General features: G+C 47.5%; 1 protein-coding gene and 1 long non-coding RNA gene across 5 annotated transcripts in view; one reads left to right on the top strand and one right to left on the bottom strand.

Moving 5' to 3' along the window:
- The window catches only part of DGKD (diacylglycerol kinase delta), a 755036-nt gene that overhangs the window by 221685 nt on the left and 511154 nt on the right, over positions 1–22197 (top strand). For all 4 annotated transcript variants that reach the window (XM_085634674.1, XM_085634677.1, XM_085634676.1 and 1 more), the window contains one exon: positions 21589–21751. In XM_085634674.1, coding sequence (XP_085490800.1) covers positions 21589–21751 — 163 coding nt within the window. The remainder of the gene's footprint in view (positions 1–21588; positions 21752–22197) is intronic.
- The window catches only part of LOC146785541 (uncharacterized), a 308594-nt gene that overhangs the window by 47964 nt on the left and 238433 nt on the right, over positions 1–22197 (bottom strand). The window lies entirely within an intron of this gene.

Here is a 22197-nt window from a genome sequence, read left to right as displayed (position 1 = left end):
GCACTGAAGGACAATATAAATAAGACTGCCAAAGGAGGATTATTTACTCTCAGATACCTAAAGAAAATCAAACCCTTCATCCCTCAAAGCGCCTTCAAATGGGTCTTCCAATCGATAGTCCTCTCCAAACTTGACTATGGAAACGCTTAACGAACAAACTAAAAAAGCAGGCTGTTCCAGACTGATGAGAAGCTTCACGGCTCTCCTCCCCGTTACTAAAAAAGAAATCCACCCAGACCCGTTCCTTCTCAGTTAATGCTTCGAGCATATGGAATGCCCTCCCGAGGGACCTGCGCTGCAACCCCTCCTACCTTGGCTTTAAAAGAGACCTTAAATGTTACCTCCTCACCAAATACTGGAGTCTTTAATCCTCTCTGATCCTGCACTCCTTTTATCTCCTGTATTGGTTATCTTTCTGCTTACCTGTTTGTCCTATCCTTTCTCCCTTTACTCTCCTGGCCTTCGCTCTCTCTGGTCTCTCTTGTTACCCTTTCTTCTCTAACTTCTGCGTTGGTTGCTGCTTGTTGACACTCTCCCCTGTGCTTTGTCCATTTGTTATGGACCCCTCCTCACCTCCCCTCTGCTCCCTACCACTACAATTTTTTTCTCCTGGATGGTATTTATTGTGTGACCCGAATCGTTTACCTCCATCTTATCTTTGAAATGCATTAATCATATTAACTCTCACTTTTCTGCCTTCTCCCGACTTTATGGTGAGATTTGGCTTGTAACTTTATTTAATTTTGTCCAGAACTGTCGTTTCCTGTATATTCTGCCTGCTCCTTCTCCTGTAAAGTGCTCTCATACCTCTGGGTCTATCCAGCGCTATATAAAACCTTACAAATAAATGTAAAAAAAATAATAAGCCCTCCTTCTGTAGTTGTGGCAGATGTACGCCATAACGCCAGTCATCATCATCAAAATCCTTTATTCGATATTTAAAAAATACCATAAAAGTACAATATTACAATTAAAAACAATTCAATACAATTCATATTACATTGACATAAAGGGGGCCATTTACATCAAGGCCTTCAAAGTAGCCCTCTAGTATGTCTCAATCTTATTGCAACTCTAATAAAATTCATAATACAAGCTAGCGTCAATGGGTTCCCAACCTTTTGTAAATATAGAAGAGCAACTTTGGCATGTCTAAATTTCATTTGTTTTAAGAACCTTACTAAAAAACGGCGTCTGGGAACTGAATAAAAAGGGCAGAGAAGTACAAAATGAAGGGTATCCTGCGGAGACCTATTGTCGCAGGTACCCTTCTGCTCAACCGTGGCCGTAAAACCAGGCGGATCAGCCAAAAGGTGATGTAAAAGGTTGAGCCTAAAACGAGTAATTAAAAATCTATCTTGTGCATTGTATAATAAGGCAAGATAGGGTTCCATGCCTTCTACTGACTTTATTAGACTAAAACTACGGACGGTAGACTTGCTTTCTTCTGCGGCGGCTCTGCGAGCAGACTCCTTTGCCAAAAAAATTCTTTTAATACTGGTTTTATCCTCAGTGGTGATTGTCGTGGGTTCGGTAAAAAGGTTCTGCAGACCAGGATCTTGGCATGCCTGTAGACACTGCCGTGTTTATTACTCTGGTGAGGATAGGTGCCCAGAGATCAACTTTACTTAAGTAGAGATCCGGGGGGATGCCGTCCGGGCCAGGGGCCTTATTCTGAGTCAACCCTTTAATCCCCACTACCAATTCATCTACCGTGAATTCTACATTTGTCATCCATGGGCAAATAACCTCACCCCCCACCGGATGCTCATTAGCATGATTGTATAGTACCTTAAAGTGGTCAAACCATTGCTCAGGGAGAATGGTAGTGCCAATTACCGGTGCAGCCGCATCCTGGAAACAAGGGTTGTTTATTATTTCCCAAAATGCCCTAGAATCTTTTCTATCAGCAGCCTCCCGTAAGTTTTCCCATGTCTGTGATTGGAGAGCCAGTTTCCTTAATTTAATGGCCTTTTTAAATGCTATCCGGCATTGTGCAATGTGCCCCTTGTCTCTAGGGACCTTTTTTAAACTTTCTTTCAGTTCATTGTGGGCCCTAGAGCAATCTTTATTAAACCATCTGGGGGAGCATTTCATCGGGCCAGGCACGGGTGATTTTAATAGTCCATCGATGAGGCGTGCCATTGCCTCAAAGGCTTTAACCACCATGGGTCCAATAATTTCCTTACCGTCCTCCATTAAGGATCTATAAAAGGCGTCCCCATCCACCCGGGCCCATCTGAGCCTTCTCCCCTGGTCCATAGCCCTCAATATACTATTTGCATTATCATTTTCCTTATTTTTACAAGGGGCCCAGTTCTTTATCCACAGAACTAGGGGATTGTGGTCGCTAAATATGCTCCATTCAATGCTAGCCTTATATAGCCAATTCACAAAGGGGATAGAGACTGCTATGTAATCTATAATAGTACAATACCCTCTTCCCTTGAATGTTGGTGTTATTTTATGACCGACTTTAGGCCCCATCAGATCTATTGTGTGCCTAAGTGCATGATTATTCAGGACCCTTTCTAGCTCCAGTCCCTCAGGGGTATGTTCAAGATGTGGGCCTTTTTCCACTGTACAACCGGCCCAGGCCCCCTCCATCCATCTTAGGTTGGGACACAAGTGACAGTTTAGATCCCCCGCTAAAATCACATATGGGGCTACTGCTCTCTTTCTCTGCGCTAGCTCATCAGTAAGTAAACTGTCTAGGTTTTGAATTGTAGAGCTCTTCCCATTCCCTGGAACAGCGTTATATACATTAATCAGAACAATGTTCATCTTTCTCGCTTCAAATCCAATAGCTTGTATATTAACTGAGTTCCATTGCAAGTCGACCCACACACCTTCAAGCTGTAAATCCACATATGTAATTAACCCTCCCATTGGTCTTCCTGGTGCCGTTTTCCTTGCGGGCACAGAAAAACACTTAAACCCTTCAAGGTGAAAAGAATTGTGGTCCACCACCCAGGTTTCCTGTAGGCAGATTACGCGAAATTTGCTGATGTACTGTCTCCACTCCTGGTTGTGGAATTTGGAAGCCAGCCCCGCAATATTCCAGGAAATCATTTCAATGCCCTCTTTCCTTTCCAAACCTGAAGGCTCTATTTGAGTAATAGGCAAGAGGGCCTTAGAATCAATAGTGGCTTTCATTAATACACTCTCAGTATGTACCACTTGTGTATAATATGATTGAACGGGCCCCTGTGCTTCCAACTCACTAATTTTATCCTCTTGCGCGCCTACCTTATTCCTTATCAGTGTGAGTTTAGTTACCGTAGTGTTATTATTCCGGGGTCTCTCCCCCACCAGATAACCATGGCCTGATTTACCCCCTGCGGAATGGACTTGGTCATTACCTATGGGGGGGGATTTAACAAAGGACAATTCCTGTACGGTTTGCTCCATTTGATCTTCCACCCTTTGCAGTCAATCCCACTCATTCATGTGGAGAAGGGGGTCAAACCTGTTTGGTTAACACAAAAGGGGGGAAAAAAAGAGGTTTTCAACGGTTAGGTTCACCCTCCATTCTATACATAAATCAAAAAGAACCTGAATGAACAGGTAAAAGAGCCTAACCTGGGGGTGTCGGAAAAAAAAATATATATATGTTTCCGCTAGTCACCCAAAAGAAAAGAAAGGGCAAGACTGCCTTTCTTGAGTCCCCTCACTCACCAGGGTTTCCCCTTGGTGACATGCTTCATCATTGGGGTCCTCTCAGTCCTCTACGGGCTGAGGCGTGCTGCAACTTGCGTATTACGTAGGAGCACTTAAAACAAGTTTTATGTGTAGTGCAAGTGTTGTGAAGTGGAGTGGGATAAAGTGATTTAAAATAATCAACTAGTGGGCCAAATATACTTTATTCTTGCTCCTAGCTAATTGGTTAAAAACGGGGTAATATGCTAAAGGCCCTAACTGTAATGAGTAAGTGTGCCTAGCATATGGTCAACTAGTTTCGAGCTTCCCCAGCTCTTCCTCAGGACCACACCGGGACCAGCCCAGTATGAGAAACCACTCCTAGAAGACCTAAATAAGGTGAAAAAAGTGAAACGCTGCAACTAATAAGCATGCGTTAAAATACATACGTAAGTATACGTCAGGAAATATCTGTTGGATAAAGAGACACAATTAAGGGATCCAAGGCAAACAATATGCAAAGAATAAAATCAATAGTGATCACACTATACACCAGTGTAGAGTGCATCCAGACTTCTTAATGTGCCGCTATGTGGATGTTCAAAACAGCGTTAATAAAAAACTTCCATGCAGGCGCTGTGCTACAGGGTGAGTGAAAAGGTTATATGAATGCAAATTCTGTTCATATGCCAAACAAACAACAATAATAATAAACATGCATCTGACATGACAAATTACACAAACAAGACTGACAAATATGTAGACCATTACATACAATTTTAGAGGCAAACGATAAGCCTCATGGTCAATGGAGGGGGTGTGGAGTTCTCGTACACCTAGAGAAAAATATACGAGTTTGTTAATGGGCTCGGTTGTCTTAATCAAATAGGGTCCATCCCTTATGATGAGCCTTAAGGATTGGGAGGAGAAACGGAGTTGGAGTGAGACTCGAGATCGCCGTCATATCGGAGAGCATGATCGGCTTCCCCCATGGGTTTATTAAAAAGGCCATAGTAGAGAAAAGGTTGGTATTTACAGCCATGCAGATCGATAGGATGTCCGATCTCATGTGATCTCTTAAGTGTTAGGACAATGGAGAGAAATGAAGAAAAATACCCCTCGTTTGTCGTTCCAATAGGTTTGAGAGAGGGGATGGTTTCTAAAGTTATGGGAGAGCCTCTGCCACAAGAGAAGATCATTGTCAATAAAGTTACATTATTCAAAGTCTAGAAACCCATGCAAATATTTTAGGAATATTTTTTATGGGAACCTTTTCAGGAAAGGTCTATTGTTAGGTTGTTAGACAAAGTCTCATATTGCCCAAGTTTCAAATAAATTGTCCCCATGGTATATCGTCATTAGGACCATTGGTATCAGACCACAATGTGAAAACCCAACGTTGCTCTTTTTCATGTAGTATCCTTTCGATATTGGGATGGCTGTCCACGTGTTCAATAATGACCCACCTGAAGTCATTGGGTGTGTGGTGGTGTTCAAGGAAATGTGTGGTCATTTTTGTATTGTTTCTTTTACACCTGAAATTGCTTCGGTGTTCTGTCATTCTGGTATTCGCCTTTCTAGTGGTCATGCCCACATAGTGGAGATTGCACACACAAGTGATGAGGTAAACCACACCTGTCGTGTTGCAGTTTGTGAATGATCTGAGATTCCATGTTGTACCATTGTTGTAAAGGACCGTCTTGGTCGTGGTGGTAAGATGGCACACACTGCAGTTGCCACATGGGTGGTGACCTACTGGTAATGGATGGAGTAGGCGTATAGGTCCAGTGATTTTTGCTGGGTTGGGTCTGGTGTGCACCAAGTAGTTCCTCAAGTTTTTTGCTTTTTTATGGCTGAACATGGGTTTTTGTAAATCCAGTCCTCCACTGTTTAGAATGCGCCAGTGTTTTTTTATTATTTTTGTTACTTTGTCTGAGGCGATGTTAAATGTGGTAATACAGATCTGTCTTCTGGGATTCTTTTCTGTATCCTTGGGTTTATGTTCAAGGAGGGCTTCCCTGTTATTATTGGAAGCTCTTTTTTGTGCCGTCGACACTAGATGTTGTGGGTACTGTCGTTGGACTAGTTTCTGTGAGAGGTCCTTGGCCTGGATCTTGTAATCTTGTCGGGTGGTGCAATTTCGTCTCAGGCGCAAGAATTGTTCGAATGGGAGATTGTTCTTTAGACTTCGCGGGTGGAAACTGTCATATGTTAGAAGGCAGTTTCTTGCAGTAGGTTTGAAATGTGTAGTTGTGATCAGGCGACCTTCCTGTGCTGATATATTAAGGTCAAGGAAGACCAGCTTGGACCTACTCATAGTGTAGGTGAATTTCAGAAAGGGGTCTTGTTGGTTCAGCCAGAGTTGGAATAATTCAAAACCCGCTTCGTCACCTTCCCAGATGAGAAACACGTCGTCAATATATCTTTTCCATAATTTAATATGGTCGATATACGGATTGTTTTCATGGAGGATCTTATGTTTCTCCAGATGGTGTACATAGAGCCCTGTCAAACCTGTGTGACAGGGTAATTCTACCGTGATTTCTGTGTGGGACATATAATTTCGTGCCATAACCCTTATTACAGGTCTGGTAGCCCTCCTCACTGTCTTGCATTAGCCAATTCCTAGACAGGGGATTTAAATCATTGGCATAAAAGGACCCTAAGGGTGCAAGGCTAATACTACTATACGTAGCTGCCGGTCCCCAACTTAATATATAATCTACTGTTCTACTGGCCCTAAAATTTATCACCACACAGTCACCCGCTTTATTTTTTACCTTATTTCCAATCCACCTGACCCTTCAACACAATCCCAGCATGGCACCCAGTAGTTTCATGGTTGCAACCTTGGTGCCCTCTACCCCCATGGCCAAGATGAACAGGCCAATGGGCCCCCATTTCACTGTCCCCCTGCAGCCCATACCCATTTAGCATGCTCTCAGTGGCGCACAGCTACCTGGTGGAAGGCAGGATCCAATGATTCTTGCTGGGTTGACAGGCCATCACTTTAGACAGGTGGTGTTGTAAAGTACCTCGGCCCATTCTGAGTCTGCATTTTAGTGTCACGTTTTAGCTTGACATCTTTTTCTAATGGTGCCTTTTTACATGTTTTACAGTCATTTGATTATGTACTGAGAAGCTACTGCAGATGCAAATAATTTTTTAGTAAGTATTACTTTCATGTTATTCATACACACTGTCCAAGGCTATGCTCATAGAACGCAATGCCCTTGTATTTGGTTGTCGGCTGGAGATAGCTCTAAGGCTCCAGAGAAACCATTGCATGAGCTCTGCACCTTTGACACAGTGCGATATGAATGGTGCTTTTATTATATAAACATCCTCTGTGCTATGTTTGGTATAGCAGCGTTTCTTCCTGGGATTGTCCTGAAACACGGTGCACAGTGACTGAGATGCAACCCTGCTGATTCTGACTTCCATCCTGCAAAGGACAATAGCACGTTCTACATTAGACCATCTTCCTGGCACATCATACTGAGATTTGAGGGGGTTAGGCTATCCCAATGGATCTGGTAGACAGTACTCCTGTTATGCTCTCAATAGTATAGGTAGTGTTAGATAGGAGTATAATCACATAGTAAAGTTATCATGGTTGAACCTTTTTCCCAATTCTCATTATGCTGGTTACAATGCTGTGTTTCATCTTTTTAATAATTGCAGCTCATGCTTTCTTTGCAAGGATACAATTATTTCAATAAATGTTTGAAAAGCAACATTCAATCTTCCTTTTGTTTACTGGGTTGATGTAAAGTAACAACCAAAGGGTAAATCTGTTTCTACGATTTCCATGGGGAGTAAGAGTTGTCATGTTTAAAATTTCTGATATCATCTGCTACCCTGGTAAAAGAAGGGGTTCAGAGGGGGCACTGTGAGCTAGCTAGGAATTGGGTCAACGCTTTCTGATGATATTTGTGAACTGAGTCCCCATATTCTGAAGTTTATGTTGCCCAGATGCACAGTCCTACTTGATTCGTAGGAACCGTATAACATGGCGCCCAGCGTAGTTCAGGTACTTATTTAATGGGTCTCCTGAGTAGTTCTTGTGGGGTTTCTTTGAACTACAACAGCCTTGGTCACATTTGCGCAAAAACTAGGCCAGCGTCCCCCGCGGGAGTTGATTCAGATCTATAGGGCTAAGTGCCGCTCAGTGGCAATGTATGGGGCCGGGGTTTGGGGCCACGTTAACATGGAAATTATCCAAAAAGTAGAAAATGACTTTTTCCGGTATCTTTTGGCTACTCCCAAAAGTTCGCCAACCTATGGTTGCCATATGGAGTTGGGGGAGGATTACATTTCCGACCTTATTGCTATCCAACCAATTCTCCTATGGCATCGCATTTGGGAAACTAAAGAGTGTAAAATGACTCGTTTGCTTATCTCTGATTGTCTTACTCTGGAAAAGTGGAAAAACATTCCATGGTTGCTTTATGTCCATAATCTTTTGAGAGACGTAAACCTGGAGTCTTTTTTCAAGTTCCCTGAGACTATCATTGAAATGTCACGTGAAAAACTGAAAAATGTGTGCTTATCACATTTACGTGAGCTTCGTTTAACAACTGAGATTCTCAAACCCACAAACCTCCATCTTGTTTCAGTACAAGTCTCATTTGGGATCCAACCGTATTTACTATCTAGTGTTAACTCTTATGAAAAGTATCTCCTAACACGATTTCGGTTTAATACTTTCCATCGGCTGATAACATTCCCAAAGACAAAAGATTGGTCTAGTAACCTAACCCTTTGTCCTTGTAATGGACAATCAGAACAATCTCCATTGCACGTAGTCTTTTTTTGTAGCTATTATGAACTCCCACGTAAGAAGTGGATCATTCCCTTATTAAAACTCATAGGTTTACGCCAGTGTCGCCCGGCCCTTCTTGCTTTACAATGTTTGGACACTGAGTGTAGCATTTTGCCAATAGCCCGTTTTTTAAAGGTTTGTGTTAAATACCGTGCAAACTATGATTAACTATAAAATGTTTGAGTGGGATTGGGATCCAAACTGAAAGAAATAATGTGTAAAAATGTGTTTTTCCTATTATTCACATATAAGATTTACTGTGATTTATATTAATTCTTTTTAAGCTTTTTTAAAAAAATCTGTTTTAAATTTTTTGTATACTTTTATGGACACAAAATTTGTATCCGAATAAAGTTTTAATTGAATTGATTGATATCATCTGCTACCCTGGTAAAAGAAGGGGTTCAGAGGGGGCACTGTGAGCTAGCTAGGAATTGGGTCAACGCTTTCTGATGATATTTGTGAACTGAGTCCCCATATTCTGAAGTTTATGTTGCCCAGATGCACAGTCCTACTTGATTCGTAGGAACCGTATAACATGGCGCCCAGCGTAGTTCAGGTGCTTATTTAATGGGTCTCCTGAGTAGTTCTTGTGTGTGCCCAAGGTCCCTTTTTCACTTTATACGGAGACATCTGCAGTGTTAGGTATTAATCCTCCTCAGCTTAATAGGAAACCTCTATTTTTGTCTAAAGGTTGTTGAAGCTTAAACGTTTTTCTTTTTTTGAATAAGGTTTTTTTGAGGTTTAGTAGTATGGGATGAAAACCATCATTACAGAATCCGATTATTAAAGATCAGCATTGTCATAGGATATCACCAAAACCAGTTATTTCTGATAGACAATAATTAAAACAACAGCCGGCGGTCCACTTATAACATATTCCACCCCCAATACCCTCCGCTCTCGTACTGAGTCCCAGTAATTTGTGCAGGATAGGTTCAGAGCAAATGGTCTATGTAAGTCTGTGGGGCATCCCTCCGTAGCTCAAGGTTTCCTTTATTCCCTCCCTATCAAAGTGGGGTACAATGAGTACATCACGTCACTGCATCCCCGGGGGTTGCCATCCCCTGCGCCTCCTTCAGTTCAGACAACATAGCAGACCAATTACGCAAGTCATCCTCCAGTTTCATCCCTACGAACATGCCTCATTCGCACTTCTTCTGCAACTGCCCATTCAGAACCATCTTTTGGCCATGCTGTATATGTCGGCTGCATCACGCTGAACCACTTAACTGCTACAGGTCGCTTTGCCAACACCAGGCCAAGGTGGAGAAACGTCTTACTCATTTAAAAAAAAAAAATCTTTGCGGGAGAGGGACTTATGCCCAGCAACTCCTGTCGCTCAGGCAGCAGAGCCCACTCCCAAGGCCCTATTTAGGTTTTGCAGTATTTCCTGCCTCTAAGGGAACAGGGATGGGCAATATCATACCATGTGTATAAAGTCTGCTGTCAGGGGCCGCACATGGCCCGGCAGGCTGGTCGAGTGCTGTATATAGCTTGCAAAGTTTTTGGAGTGAGGTGTGTTTGGTGTATGTAATTGTATTGCAGCAGCTTGAATTGTGCGTTGGAACTAACTGTCCGCACTCCCTCATGAACCTTTACTCCGGCCCTCTTCAGTGTAGTAAGCCCGACACACCAGCATTTATACCCCCAGAGTAGGTCTACTATAAGGCTATCCAAGGTGCAAAAGCATTGCCTGGGGATCTCAAACAGGGGGCTACCGAGTGTTTAGAGGCAACTACTCAATATAATATATTTTGCAGTAGCTATCCTGCCCATAAGGGAAGAGGTAGATCTTTCTAGAATCGGCTCGAGGTGCAGAGCCCTTCCTCCACCCTCCCAATATTGAGAGCAAGAAATGTTGGGCTGTGTGTGTCAATCGGACACCCAGATATCGAACATCGGCTGCCGCCCAGGGGAACTGCACCTTTGGAAGCGTCTTGACTGGGATTCCTATTAGTCTCCCCAATAGGAATAATTTAGACTTATCTGGGTTAACATGAAATCCTGAAAGCTCTCCAAACTTGCTCATGACATTTAACAGAATAGTTTTTCGCAGATACACTACGGCGTCATCAGCATAGAGGGAGACCACATGGTTGGTCTCCCCAGTGTTATCCTCCATGTGCCCATCGTCCTGCGCAGGTTTTCTGCCAGGGGTTCCAAGGCAATGGCAAACAGAAGGATCAAGAGGGTCACCCCTGTCTGGTACCCCTACTCAACCGTAAGGGCTCAGAGACCACCATACCCGAACGCATCCTGGCACAAGGGTCAGATTATAGGAGACAAACCCATTAGTTATATCTAGGGTCTCCAGCTCCTCCAGTATTTTTTCATGCTTGCTAATGTCGCTTTTCAGCTGACAACGAAGCTCATAGGTCATTAATACAAAACGCCTGTAGAACAATCTTCATTGCTCCCCAATCAAGGGCCCTGCTACTCGCCGAGCCACCGTTTTTGGGCAAAATATTGTACCAGCGTCTCGTTGACTGTCACTGCAAACAAGGGGCCCGTCAACGCCTCTGCACAGTGGCGCCACAGAGGGATGGCCAGACGCCTGGGGTTCCCCCAGAAAATCAAGAGAGCTGGGCAATGGTCCGCAAGAAATCAAGGCAAATAGGAGACCTCTGTTATGTTTGGTACCATGTGGTCAGAGATCAAACAGTAGTCCAGTCGACAGTGATTTCCTTTTGCATGGATATAACATGAGAACAGCCTCCTCGTCCGGTGTCTAGCTATCCAGATATCGTGGAGGTGTAAACCATGCATCACATTTCGGAGTGCCCTGGTCAGGTGGGGTTTACTGTGGTATTTGGGAGGCTCCTGATCTAGTGTACCATCCAAGACACAATTACAGTCCCCTGCCAACTCAATGACCACATCGAAGTACAGCGATGCAGCAGTCATGAGCCCGGCGTAAGAAATCTGGGCAGTCTATATTTGGGGCATACATATCTATAAACCATATCTCATAGCCGTCCAGGGTCCCATGCAGGATGATGTAGCGGCCCTCAAGGTCAAAAATATGGCTCCCATGGCGAATCAGGACGTACCCCACGGCTGTATCCTGAGTATGAGGTAGCATATATTTGACAGTTCCAATGCTTTTGCAGGCACGGAATTTAGTCACCCCACATAGGCTTCTCCAGGAGGAACGGGATCAACACTTTGTATTGTTTCAGATAAGCATACACACGTCTGCAGCTATACCTCTAACATTCCATGTTATAGGTTTTCTTACGTGAGCAGCCATAGGTACCATACACACTTAACCTCTTCTTTGGTGCAATCTCGGAGACATACAATCCATAGCCGGATATCAGCTGACCAACGAGCAGGAACAATATGCACAAGAGCAGAGCAAACTTCTCCGGATCTACAAAAACTTGAAAACCAGAACATTCCTTAACTCCCCCCTCCCCCTAGCAGTGTAACAAACCCTCCATGTCCAGTCAATAGAAGGTTGGGAGTTGGCAAACACAGCCCCATTACCCCAACCTTTTGGTGCAAGAAGAAAAACAGTGCAAATTCAATGCCCCCCAGAATTGTTGCTTCGCTAGAGGTTAGGCCTTCTGTAAAGGTGCAAGGCCAAGGCACTCAAGTTCCCCCCCGTGGCTGCTAGCCTCTTTGTTGGGAATACACCTGCCTTCGTAGTTGGGGTAAGTGGAACAGAAATTATTATAATTTCCCCAGAATTACAGTTCCTCGTTGACCAGTCAACTTACAGTACACTATGTAGGAGGTCTCCCTCCATCACCCCAGTCATTTGGCGAATGGCCCCAGCTGTGCCCTCCATGGCAGGAAGAAATCAGTGAGTGTTTTAGGGGGACACAGTCTCATCAGGCTTATCCACCTTCACAGCGAGTCGGATGAAATTTAGGACTCACATGTGGTCTGAGCTATCAGTGGCCGAGTCGCAATCTGCCTGTTGGTCCTGTGAGTCCTCCCTCAAATCCGGACCACATCAGTGGCCTGCAGATTCCCGTCGGGTCAGACCACTATCTTCATCGCCCTTTTACCATCCTCCAAGCTCTTCCAATGGTCCTTCCATCACCAGAGATGTGCTCACTGGAGATGTGTGCCTGGCAGAAATTAGCCCTGTCGACTTGGGTCTTGACTAGACGTACGTGCCAATAAGTACAGACAGTCGCTAGCGTATCCCGGAGTAAAGAAGAATAGGACCTTTCCTTTGTATTGAACTCTCAAGTTTGCTGAGAACACCAGGCTATATTTCATATTAAGGTCACAGAATCTTCTCTAGACAGATAGAAAGGTTTTCTGCTGTTTGTGCACTGCTTGTATATAGTTGGGAAATATAGAAATAGGATGTCCTTCAAGCAGCAACCAACATCATGTGCGAGTGCTTTGCAGGAAGATGTTGCGAAAGTTGAACAAACGGGCAGTTATCACTCTGGGGGGCCCTAGGCTCCAGTGGCGGCGCCAGGCCCCAGTGCGCCCTTTCTATTGTGCAAAAACTTGTCCGTCTGCCTTTTCTTAGGTTATTTCTGCTGGATCGCCCCTCTGAGTCTTTCATCCAAACTTCCAAGCGGGTCACCAATTTGCGCAGATTGATGACTATTTTACGGAGGGTGCAGACCTCCTGCTGCAGGAAGTCCACATGTGCTCCATGGTCGTCACACGGTCCAAGACCTTTCGTAGGTGAGTCCGCAGCAGGTTGACATCAGTGGCAACAGAGTAAATCTTGGGAACCATCTCTTCGCATGAATATTGGATTGCTAAAAGTAGGTCTGCCAGGGACAGAGCCGTGCCCGCTGCCCCATCTGGTTTCTCTGTTGGGCCAGTCAGTGCCCCTCCTGAGTTTTGCCATCTGAGGGACCAGGTTGTGTGTAATTAATTATTTAATGTATTTGAGCAGGTTTGGTTCCTATATTCTTCACCAATGTGAGATCAGGCCGCCCACCAGACATGGAGATCTAAGAGTGGTCCTCTTAAAGAGATCTGTGACAGGCCCCTGCTTCTCGGCCGGGTAGGAACACTCCTCAACCAAACATAGGCCACTACACACAACAGCAGTCCCAGGCAGTCCGCAGTGTCTTCCCGGATACATCCACCTGTAGTGGGAGTTTTCCAGTGCCATCAGGGCCTCTTTGTTTAGTGGTTAGGGCCACACCTGATTCCCCTCTGCCTGGCCCCCCCATATATGAACCACTCCGTTCGTATATGAGGGGCAGCGTAGGGTGCACTGTAAGGCGGTAGTTTAATGATCTACAATAAGCAGGTTCTTGCGCCCACCCTGGACTTGGAGGAGCTCACCTCTGACTGCAGGAACAGGAGAGCTGGGGCCCATTCAGGAAGCATTGACTTGTTTGTGCAGTCTGGGGAAGGGCCGCGGATCCGGGCGCAGTGCCTCATCCCCTGGGCCAACGGGGAGGGTCACAGTGCGGTGCGGATGTTGCTCCGGCAGCACCCTGAGGCATCCCACGTGGGACGCAGTCCAGCGCCTCCCTACTAAGCACTCGGAGGCCCTGACAAACTTCTAACCGTCGTCCTCTCAGAGGGGGGCACATCCCCACCAGTCCATTCATAGCCACCAGCAACAGGCTCTCTTGCCACATGCGCCATCACAGTGCAAGTTCCCTGAATAGGAGACCGTCAGCCCCTGTCACGGGCTCCGCAGTCTGGTAGCAGGGGAGTCTGCCATCTCTCCCAGTCCCAGAAGTCGTCACCATCACTCGGGCCCCAGGTGTCTACAGCGCCAGTCTTTCTAATGTTGGGTGGGGCCCTCCTGCGCTGCTCCAGGCCAGATCGCCCCCGGGAGTCATGGGGGTGCCAGCTCAAGCGATCGAGGCCGCACACAATGACGCCTCAAAGGGTATCTCGGGAGCCTGCAGAAGCCTGCAGCCTGTCTGATATCAGCACAGGAGCTGGTAGAAAGCAGCGGGGGTTAAAACTGGCAGGATCACCCAGCAGTATGTCAGGATTACACTGGCTCCAGCAGGAGCACGAAAAGAAGCGTCTAAGCGGTCGTCTTGCTGGCCACGCCCGAGCCTTTAAAAGGTTTACCCCTCTATAGTATTTTACTTTCTTTGAATTCCATTAATTAAATATGGCACTAGCAGTTAACATTCCTGTAGACATGCTGTTACAGCACATTTACTGCAACATGGCTCCTTGTGGGGGGTGCAGATGTTACCTTCGTGGTTGAGGCCCACAAAGCATATAAAACCAAAGTATTTTATTCCTGGGTTACCTTTCCTGAAATCAATGCTAAAGCACAAACATTTTATACTTACACTGAAGCAGCCCTTCCACCTGCATATAGATCTTATGAACATTTAGAAATACCTGTTGGCTTTACCAATGCTTGTTAGTGTTAGCATATTCCACTACCCTCAGTTTCTTGCATGCAAGGCACAGTCAGGCAAAATCTGATCTAAAGATGGCATCTCAGTAAATGGCTTTTTCAAGTCCATGGCCTATTAAGTTACTCAGGACATGCCTTTGATTAATGTAGCATTCAAATCTGAAAGAGACAACTTAGTGATAGTTTCTTTACCTTAGAATATCCCCAGGCATCAGACTGGATCAGGAAAGTTTTTCGTCAGCAGTACCCCAGCGCGTCGGTAGATGGAGTCGAGCGGCTCCGCGTCCGTCGCTGGCGTCGTAAGCACCGAGATGACGTCACGGAGACTACTTAGGCGCCACCCATGCGCACTGACGTCAGTTCTTTCTTTTTCCGCGCCAGCAAGAGCAGATCCGGTTAGAGCACGTACCCTAGTCACTTTTTGATCAACTTTTTTGAGACTTTTGTCTCTACTTCTTTGAGTCTTTGACTCTTGGTACCGCGTAGGGATGCCTGGGTTTAAATCCTGCGGGGCCTGTCGCCGTACGTTGTCGGAAGCCGACCCCCACGGCGTCTGTCTCTACTGTCTGGAGCGCGACCATGACTCCCGGTCATGTTCTGACTGTCTGGCCATGGCACCGAAGGCTTTGCGGGACCGGTCCCGAAAGCTGCTGGAGGCCTGGCAGTCGTCTCCGCGCCGTTCGAGGTCCAGGGGTCGCTCGAGGGACCGACCGTGGAGCCATCCTCATCGCTCCTCGGGGTCGAAGTCTTCACACTCTGAATCGGGTAAGAGACGTCACAAGAAAAAGTCGAAGAAGCGTTTGCACTCTCCGACGTCCCCCCGTCGGTCTCCGGACGTGGACGAGGGGGCTAGGCGTACTTCCCCCGCGGCTCAGTTGAAGCCTGAGAGTCCCGCGGCCTAACCACCTTATCCGGGTCCGTCGGCGACTCAGGCCCAGGTGCAAGAATTTCTTGCCGCCATGGACCGCTTTTTCAGGCCTTGGGCTCCCGCCGGCGCGGCTTCAGGCCCCCTGGTCCAAATTGAGGGCCCTTGCTTGCCGCCGGCTCCACCACCGGCGCCGCCGGCTGCTCCGGCGCCACAAGGTCCTCCGCCGCCGGCTCTGGCCCCGGCACCTCCTGCGGCTCAGTTCACGGCACCGCAATGAGTCCCATTCGTCCCACCCCGCCCTTGCCCGGGTTTCCGGACAATTTTTGGTAATTGGTACATTGAACCGGATCAGCGCCGACTGGCGCCGTTGAAATATTTGTATTCCCCTGTCCCTTCCCCCACCGCAGCAGCCTGTGCCTCGGGCGGTGGAGGAGGGACACGACTGGGAAGGGTTTGAGGACCCTCTTGCATGGCAGTGCGAGTCTGAACAGGAGTGGGTGGAGGTGGCCTTGACCTATCCTCTGAGCCTGGTTTTCAGTCTCCTCCTACTGTTGTGGAGGAGGGCGCTACGTATACTGTGGTGCTCCGTAGAGCAGCTGAGGCCCTTGATCTGCCTACTGTCACTCTCAAAACCAACCTCCTCACTGAAGTTCTTCAGCCGGTGGCAAGTTCTATGGAGCCTCTGCTTCCGTTCAATGAGGCCTTAACGGATGTTTTGATGGGCACCTGGTCTAGACCAGCCACAGGGGTTCCTGTGGATAAGAACGTAGCCAGGCGACATTGCCTTTTTAACAAACCATCCAACTCCGGAGAGCCTGGTCATCCAGGCCTCTGCTTCCCAAAGCGCATTCCCTACCGCCCCGCCGGATAAGGAATCAAAGAAGCTGGAGCAGTTTGGCAAAAAGTTGTTTTCCTCTGCCAGCTTGGGGCAACACCGCATGCCTCTTGGGCCGCTACTCAAACGCTGTGTGGGACACGGTGGTGCTGACACTGCCCCAGTGTCCGGAGGAGGTCCGGGCTGTACTTTCTCAAGCTGTTGCGGAGGGGAAAGACGCCGCAAAGTTTGCCATCTGGTGTGGGCTGGACACCGCGGGCTCTTTGAGTAGGGCGATCTCCTCGACAGTAGTCCTGCGTCGCCACGCCTAGCTTCGGTCCACGGGGTTTTCAGGCGATGTTCAGAGTTACCTCATGGACATGCCTTTTGATGGTACTAGCCTGTTTGGCGATAAGGCAGACAGTGCGCTGGAGCATTTTAAGGACTCTCGGGCTACGGCCAAGTCCTTGGGTCTCTCCACCACGCGCCCGGCCACGTCTGCCTTTCGTTACTTTCGTGGCCAAGGAAGGGGCGCCCCTACATGTTCGTTCAGCCAGAAGCCTGTACAGAACCAACCTTAGGGCGTCCGTGGGTGTGGTGGCCGCAGTGGCGGCACAGTGGGCCAGCATGCAGGTCAGTCCACCTCCGCTCCCGCAGCATCCGCCTCAAAGCCTTCCTAGTCCGAGCTTTGGGGTGCACCCCATGCCGGTGGGTGGCAGGATTCAACATCACCTTCCCCACTGGCGTTCTGTTCCTTCGGACAGGTGGGTGCTGCAAATCATCCGAATGGGATTCTCTCTCCCCTTCGAGTCTGCCCCCCCAGCCATGCCACCTCAGTTCCACCGCATGTCGGGGGATCACTTTGCGCTTCTCCAACAGGAAGTCATGGCCCTCTTGGCCAAGGGGTCCATTGAGCGCGTTCCTGGGCCAGAAGTAGGACGTGGTTGTTATTCCCACAACTTTCTGGTCCCCAAGAAGGAGAAAGGGGGCCTGCGCCCCATCTTAGACCTCAGGAACGTCAATCGTCCTCCGGAAGGATAAGTTCAAGATGTTGACTCTGGCTCAGGTCTTGGCTGCCCTCGACCCTGGAGACTGGATGGTAGTGTTGGACTTGCAGAACGCATATTTTCATATTCCCGCCCTGCCGGCCCACCGGCGTTACCTGCGGTTCACGGTAGGCCAGGAGCATTTTCAGTTTGCCGTGCTCCCATTCTTCCTTACCAGTGCCCCTCGGGTGTTCACGAAAGTGATGGCGGTGGTCGCAGCTCATCTGCGCAGATTAGGGGTTTCAGTCTTGCCCTATCTCGACGACTGGTTGTTGAAGGCAGGCTCGCCCCAGGCCGTCGTCTCCCACCTCCAGACTACGGCCGACCTCCTGCATTTGCTGGGATTCTCCATCAACGTGCCGAAGTCCCACCTGAGTCCCTCTCAGAAACTCCCCTTCATCGGAGCAGTTCTGGATTTGACGTGGTTTGGGGTTTATCTTCCCGAGCAGCGAGTCCGGGATATTCAGGCTATGATTCCGATCTTTCAGCCTCTATCCCGGGTTTCAGTCAGGATGACCCTCCAGCTCCTGGGCCTGATGGCCTCCTGCATCCTGCTAGTGCAACATACCAGATGGCATATGCGGGCTCTGCAGTGGGACCTGAAGTTTCAGTGGGCACAGCATCAGGGCAACCTGTGCGATCACGTCCAGATCTCTGTGGGCACTGCAAGGCAATTGCAGTGGTGGCTCACAAATCGCGATTGGGTCAATGGCAGATTCCTCTCCCTTCCCAACCGGTGCACACAGTGGGGACAGATGCGTCCCTCCTGGGATGGGGCGGCCACTTGGGAGAGGCGGAGATCAGAGGCCTCTGGTCTCCGGCGGAGTCCCGGTTGCATATCAATCTTTTGGAGCTTTGGGCGATCCGACTTGCACTGAAGGCATTCCTTCCCTCTGGCCGGGGAAGTGTGGTGCAGGTGTTCACGGACAACACAACCGCCATGTGGTATTGCAACAAACAGGGTGGGTCGGGGTTGTGGACCCTATGTCAGGAAGCTCTGCGCCTCTGGACATGGCTGGAACATCAAGGCATTACCTTGGTGGTTCAACACCTGGCAGGTTCTCTGAACGCCTGGGTGGACAAACTCAGCCACCGGGGCATGATGGATCACGAATGGCATCTGAATTCGGACGTGGTGTAAGGTCTCTTTCTGCAGTGGGGAGACGCTTGGTTAGATCTATTCGCCACCGAAGAGAACGCGCAATGTTATCAGTTCTGCGCGTTGGAATTTCCAAGGCGGCGCTCGCTCGGCAACGCTTTTCGTCGCAAGTGGAGCTGCGGTCTGTTATACGCCTTTCCGCCTATACCACTCTCGCCCAGAGTGCTGAAGAATATTCGGCGCGACCGGGTCCAAGTCATCCTTGTGGCTCCGGATTGGGCACGAAGATACTGGTATCCTGAGCTACTCAGCATGGCGATCGATCCCCCCATCCAACTGCCTCTTAGGGAGGATCTTCTGTCGCAGGGGACGGTCCTCCACCCGAACCTGTCCAGCCTCCACCTCCATGCGAGGAGATTGAGCGGTGACAGTTGACCGCTTTCGATCTTCCTCCCGAAGTCTGTGAAGTCATTCTGGCAGCCAGGCGTCCCTCCACTAAAACGGTATATGCCTGCAGGTGGAACAAATTTGTGGCATGGTGCACAGCAAAGGCTGTGGATCCCCTTTCTGCCCCTCTTTCCAAGGTTCTTCTGGTCCTTCTCTCTTTGGCCCAGCAGGGCTCTGCTCTGGGCAATATCAAAGGTTATCTTTCGGCCATCTCCGCTTTTCTACGGCTTCCAGAGCAGCCTTCTCTTTTTAAGTCCCCGGTCGTTAATCACTTCCTCAAAGGCATTACACACATGTTTCCTCCTGTGCCTTTCATAATGCCTCAATGGGACTTAAATTTTGTCTTGACCTATCTGATGTGCGCTCCCTTCGAGCCCCTTCATAACTGTCCCTTACGTCTTCTCACTCTCAAGATGGCTTTCCTGGTAGCTATCAACTCTGCCAGAAGAGTGAGTGAGATCCAGGCTCTTTCTTCTAAACCTGCTTTCCTTTCTGTTCATCCAGACAAGGTGGTTCTAAGGACCCGTCCTTCTTTCCTGCCAAAGGTTGTCACACCCTTCCACATCGGGCAGACCATCACTTTGCCCACCTTCTTTCCGCCTCCACATCCTTCTAAGGAGGAAGAGAGGCTCCACGGTCTGGACCCAAAACGTGCGCTCTCGTTCTTTCTTAAGCGTACACAACAGTTCCGGGTGGATGACCGGCTCTTTGTTGGCTACGTAGGCGCCAAAAAAGATCGGGCCGTGCACAAATGAACCATTGCTCGGTGGGTCGTTCTGTGCATCAAAGCATGTTACTCGTTGGCCAAGAAGGAGCCTCCTGTGGGGCTGCGTGCCCATTCTACCAGGGCAACGGCTGCCACTACTACCTTGGGACGTGGCGTTCCCTTGCAGGACATTTGTCAGGCAGCTACGTGGGCCTCGCGGCACACATTTACCAAGCACTACTGCCTTGACAGTCAAGTCCGGAGAGATGGCTTCTTTGGCAGTTCTGTTCTCCGTGACTTTCTGGTGTAATCCTGTTCGCAGACCCACCACCGAGGTTGGTATTGCTGGGGTATCTATTCTAAGGTAAGGAATCTATCACTAACGTGTCTCTTTCAGATGCGCAAGTTACTACTTGTGTAATGATTTATCTGTAAGAGACATTAGTTAGTGATAGATTCCTTACCGCCCCACCCATCCTCCCTGTTCTGCGAACTGATTCTAGGGTTAAGGTCATCCCTTTCAGGGCCCTAGTTTCATGGCACCAGTGGTCAGTTTCTTGCATGGACCTGCGTTCCTGGCGCGGAACGTCATGAACAGAACTGACGTCAGTGCGCATGGGTGGCGCCTAAGTAGTCTCCGTGACGTCATCTCGCCGCTTACCATGCCAGAGACAGACGCAGAGCCGCACGACTCCACCTACCGAAGCGCAAGGTTCCTGCTGACGAAAAACTTTCCAGATCCAGTCTGACGCCTGGGAATATTCTAAGGTAAGGAATCTATCACTAACTAATGTCTCTTACAGATATATCATTACACAAGTAGTAACTTTTGCGACGGGAGAGACTGTATCCACACGGTGTGCTGCACCAAAGAGGGCAACTACACTCCCTCCCCCCAGAACCTATGGAGCCTATGCTATTAAAAAAAGATAGAAGAACAGTGTTTTCTCCATAACTGGAGTAAAGTGAACTGGACCACATAAAAACCAGGGGACACTGTTGCAACTGGCTTGGAAAACTAAGGGATCCTTCTATTCTTATTGGTCCTGACGAAAGCTACAGACCCATTGAGGGTGCAAGTAGGCTGAAACATGTAGACCTATTTTTATTGAGTGGTGTGGGGGACACATTACACATCCTTATACAAATCCATCTTTGTTTTCAGCCTTACCCCTATATAGGTTCCTATTAAATGAACCTATCCCAGATAGGGTGTCATTTTAGATCTTTATTCTGATGCGGATCGCATACAATCTCTTTGGTCAGAGAGATAACCTCCTGGTGGAGGACAAGACCCTATGATGACGTGATCAGTTTCTAGTATGTCAGTGGCAAAAAATATACTGCCGACCGAAAATAGCTGTCCCACCTATTTTTCTCAGAGAACCTTCCAGAACATGAGATCCAACTCCGCTTTGATGGTTTTTGATTAATAAGGACAATGTTCTGTGTGAGAGAGAACTAGTTTTCATGCCTTGCCCAACTACTAGATGGTGAAATTATACACATCTTGAGCGTTTATTATAGAAATGCACTTAAAATCTACAGTTAAATGTATGTAAAATGTTTTCTTCTGGTTAATTTAAGTAGATTTAAGCCCGCCACATTTTAAAATTCTCCTGGAACCTCTTTGTTCCTCCAGTGCATAGTACTGGTAAGCAACCTGCCATCTTTTCATTAGTTCTCTGTACTTTCCATTGTGAGACTCATGTGGCTTCTCTTGATCTACTTCCACAGCAAAAATCTGAATGATGTCCTTTTCACTCAGCACTTATCCTCAGACCTTCTGTTCAGTACTCTTTTATCACTTTCCTTGCAGGTTTCTGGAAGGCATCCTGTCCTCCGTCTTGCACTAGTCCTCTCCTGGTATTTGTAAACTCTAAAAGCGGTGACAACCAGGGGGTAAAGTTTCTTCGAAGATTTAAGCAGCTACTAAACCCTGCTCAGGTGTTCGACTTGATGAATGGAGGCCCTCACCTTGGGTAAGTTGACAAAATGGTGGGTGGTTTTATTTTTTTACACTATGAGTTTTGTAACAATTTTGGAATACTCTGAAAACATTATGTTAGAAGGAAGGAACCCAGGCCAACTTGGTGTAGCATTCCAGACAGGTTTTAGATGTCTGCCTGAAAATATTTGCCCTTAAGTTAAAAAAATGTGATCATTAATATGAATCTGTTACTCAAGAGCACACGTTTTTCCCTCAGTTGAGAAAGGTTTAGAAGGTAAGGAGTTCACAATATGCAGAAATGGACACAGTTCAGTAGCAAAAAGGAGGGTTCAAATAGTACCTTCATTAAAGTACCAGTGCTATTGTGACATTTCTGTGAAGATTTGCAAGATTTGATTCTATTCATGTTTGGAGGAGATCATTTCTATTTGTCTTGATATGAACATAATTTAAACGACTGATATACTTTTTGGAAAG

The sequence above is a fragment of the Triturus cristatus genome, chromosome 11 (assembly GCF_964204655.1).
Source record: "Triturus cristatus chromosome 11, aTriCri1.1, whole genome shotgun sequence".
Classification (NCBI taxonomy): Eukaryota; Metazoa; Chordata; class Amphibia; order Caudata; family Salamandridae; genus Triturus; species Triturus cristatus.
Note: the sequence above shows the minus strand (reverse complement) of the source record. Positions and strands in the feature narration are given on the sequence as shown.